The sequence below is a fragment of the Zerene cesonia genome, unplaced genomic scaffold, assembly GCF_012273895.1.
Source record: "Zerene cesonia ecotype Mississippi unplaced genomic scaffold, Zerene_cesonia_1.1 Zces_u043, whole genome shotgun sequence".
NCBI classification, from domain to species: Eukaryota; Metazoa; Arthropoda; class Insecta; order Lepidoptera; family Pieridae; genus Zerene; species Zerene cesonia.
Genome location: NW_024045173.1, coordinates 1 through 3676, shown reverse-complemented (window position 1 = coordinate 3676; position 3676 = coordinate 1). Strand labels below are relative to the sequence as shown.

General features: G+C 21.9%; 2 protein-coding genes across 2 annotated transcripts; both read left to right on the top strand.

Annotated features, from left to right (window-relative positions):
- Nucleotides 1–331: 331 nt before the first annotated feature.
- LOC119839406 (NADH-ubiquinone oxidoreductase chain 2-like) lies at nt 332–3081 on the top strand (the record flags this gene model as incomplete). The annotated part of the gene is given in 1 exon segment (XM_038365673.1): nt 332–3081. A coding segment is annotated over 1 exon segment (1026 nt), but the record flags the coding sequence as incomplete, so codon positions are not given.
- LOC119839405 (cytochrome c oxidase subunit 1-like) lies at nt 1559–3090 on the top strand (the record flags this gene model as incomplete). The annotated part of the gene is given in 1 exon segment (XM_038365672.1): nt 1559–3090. A coding segment is annotated over 1 exon segment (1530 nt), but the record flags the coding sequence as incomplete, so codon positions are not given.
- Between the last annotated feature and the right edge of the window lie 586 nt (nt 3091–3676).

The window sequence follows — 3676 nt, the reverse complement described above, 5'->3', positions numbered from 1 at the left end:
TATATATATATATATAATATTTATATTTAATAATACATTAAATATTTAATATATATAATAAATTCTTGAACCAATTTCAATTTTTTTATTATATAAATTAAATTAAGAATAAGCTAAAATTAAGCTTTTGGGCTCATACCTCAAATATAAAGATATCCTTTTTCTTAATAAAGTGCCTGATAAAAGGATTATTCTGATAGAATAAATTATGTAAAATTTTACCTTTATTATATTTTATAGAATTAAACTAAATCTAATAATATCAAAAATTATTGTGCATCTTACACTAAAATATAGCTATTGAATTTATAATTCATATCATATTATTATTTATATATTTTAAATTTTATTTTACATTAATTCTAATAAAATATTTTTCATTTTTTCTTTATTTTTTAGAAGCCTAATTTCAATTTCAGCTAATTCTTGATTAGGATGTTGAATTGGATTAGAAATTAACTTATTAAGATTTATCCCCCTTATTTCAAACAATAAAAATCTAATAAGAACAGAAGCTTCATTAAAATATTTTCTAGTTCAATCTATTGCCTCTATTAATTTTTTATTTATTATTTTATTCAAAATATTTTTTATAAAAAATTTTGAAATTAATAATTTATTTTCAGTTATAATTAATTCTTCACTTTTAATAAAAATAGGAGCTTCCCCCTTCCATTTTTGATTCCCTAATATTATAGAAGGATTAAATTGAATTAATTGTTTTATTTTAATATCATGACAAAAAATTTCCCCTATAATTCTTTTATCTTACTATTTTAATAATATATTTATTATAATTATTATAATTTTAAATGTTATTATTGGAGCTATTAGAGGATTTAATCAAACTTCTATCCGTAAACTTATAGCATTTTCCTCTATTAATAATTTAGGATGACTATTAGCAGCAATAATAATTAGTGAAAATTTATGATTTACATATTTCATTTTTTATACTTATATAATTTCAATTATATGTTTTTTATTTTTTATAATAAATATTTTTTACCTTAATCAAATTATTAACTTAAATTTAAATATTTTTTTAAAAATTTATTTATTTATTAATTTTTTCTCATTAAGAGGATTACCTCCATTTTTAGGGTTTTTCCCTAAATGATTAGTTATTAATTTTTTAATTTTTAATAATTTATATTTAATTAATTTTATTTTTTTAATATCTAGTTTAATTATATTATTTTTTTATATTCGAATTATTTATCTATCAATTATATTAAATTCTTTTAAATTAAAATGATTTAAAATTAACATCAAAAATAATTTAATTAAATTTATTAATTTATTTTCGTTTATTTCTTTAATAGGTTTAATTTTTAATACTTTATTTTTTTTATAACTAAGGTTTTAAGTTAAATTAAACTAATAATCTTCAAAATTATTTATAAAGAAATATCTTTAAGCCTTAGTAAATTTTACTCCTTAAAATTTGCAATTTTATATCATTATTGAATATAAGACCTAAATTAATAAAAGAGAATTTTTCTCGTTAATAAATTTACAATTTATCGCTTAAACTCAGCCATTTTATTAGCGAAAATGAATATATTCAACAAATCATAAAGATATTGGAACTTTATATTTTATTTTTGGTGTTTGAGCAGGGATAATTGGAACTTCATTAAGATTATTAATTCGTACAGAATTAGGTAATCCAGGTTCATTAATTGGAGATGATCAAATTTATAACACAATTGTAACAGCTCATGCTTTTATCATAATTTTTTTTATAGTTATACCTATTATAATTGGAGGATTTGGAAATTGATTAGTCCCTTTAATATTAGGAGCCCCTGATATAGCATTCCCACGTATAAATAATATAAGATTTTGATTGCTTCCCCCTTCATTAACGTTATTAATTTCTAGAAGTATTGTTGAAAACGGAGCAGGAACAGGATGAACTGTATATCCCCCATTATCCTCTAATATTGCTCATAGAGGAGCATCAGTTGATTTAGCTATTTTTTCATTACACCTTGCTGGAATTTCATCTATTCTTGGAGCTATTAATTTTATTACAACAATTATCAATATACGTATTAATAATATATCTTTTGATCAAATACCTTTATTTGTTTGAGCAGTAGGAATTACTGCTTTATTACTTTTACTATCTTTACCAGTTTTAGCTGGTGCTATTACTATATTATTAACAGATCGGAACTTAAATACATCATTTTTTGACCCTGCAGGAGGGGGAGATCCTATTCTTTACCAACATTTATTTTGATTTTTTGGTCATCCCGAAGTATATATTTTAATTTTACCTGGATTTGGTATAATTTCTCATATTATTTCTCAAGAAAGAGGGAAAAAAGAAACTTTTGGTTCTTTAGGAATAATTTATGCTATAATAGCAATTGGATTATTAGGATTTATTGTATGAGCTCATCATATATTTACAGTAGGGATAGATATTGATACTCGAGCTTATTTTACTTCAGCTACTATAATTATTGCTGTTCCTACAGGAATTAAAATTTTTAGTTGATTAGCAACTTTATATGGAACTCAAATTAATTATAGTCCTTCTATAATTTGAAGTTTAGGATTTGTATTTTTATTTACAGTAGGGGGATTAACAGGAGTAATTTTAGCTAATTCTTCTATTGATATTATTCTTCATGATACTTACTATGTTGTAGCTCATTTTCATTATGTTCTATCTATAGGAGCCGTATTTGCAATTCTTGGGGGATTTGTTCATTGATACCCCTTATTTACAGGATTAACATTAAATCCTTATTATTTAAAAATTCAATTTATTACTATATTTATTGGAGTTAATATAACCTTTTTCCCTCAACATTTTTTAGGTTTAGCAGGTATACCTCGTCGATACTCTGATTACCCAGATAACTATCTTTCATGAAATATTATTTCATCTTTAGGATCTTATATTTCTTTAATTGGAACAATCATAATGATAATAATTATTTGAGAATCTATGATTAATAAACATTTAATTATTTTTTCAATGAATATACCTTCTTCAATTGAATGATATCAAAATTTACCCCCAGCTGAACATTCATATAATGAACTCCCTATTATAAGTATTTTCTAATATGGCAGATTATATGTAATGGATTTAAACCCCATTTATAAAGGATTTACCTTTTTTTAGAAATGGCAACCTGATCTAATTTTAATTTACAAAATGGAGCATCTCCTTTAATAGAACAAATAATTTTTTTTCATGATCATACATTAGTAATTTTAATTATAATTACTATTTTAGTTATATACTTAATAATAAATTTATTTTTTAATAAATTTATTAATCGATTTTTATTAGAAGGTCAAATAATTGAATTAATTTGAACGATCTTACCAGCTATTACTTTAATTTTTATTGCTCTTCCTTCTTTACGATTGTTATATTTATTAGATGAATTAAATAATCCTTTAATTACATTAAAGTCTATTGGTCACCAATGATATTGAAGTTATGAATATTCTGATTTCAATAATATTGAATTTGATTCTTATATAATTAATAATAGTGATTATTTAAATAATTTTCGTTTATTAGATGTTGATAACCGTATTATTTTACCCATAAACAATCAAATTCGTATTTTAGTAACAGCAACAGATGTAATTCATTCTTGAACTGTACCTGCATTAGGGGTTAAAGTTGATGCTAATCCGG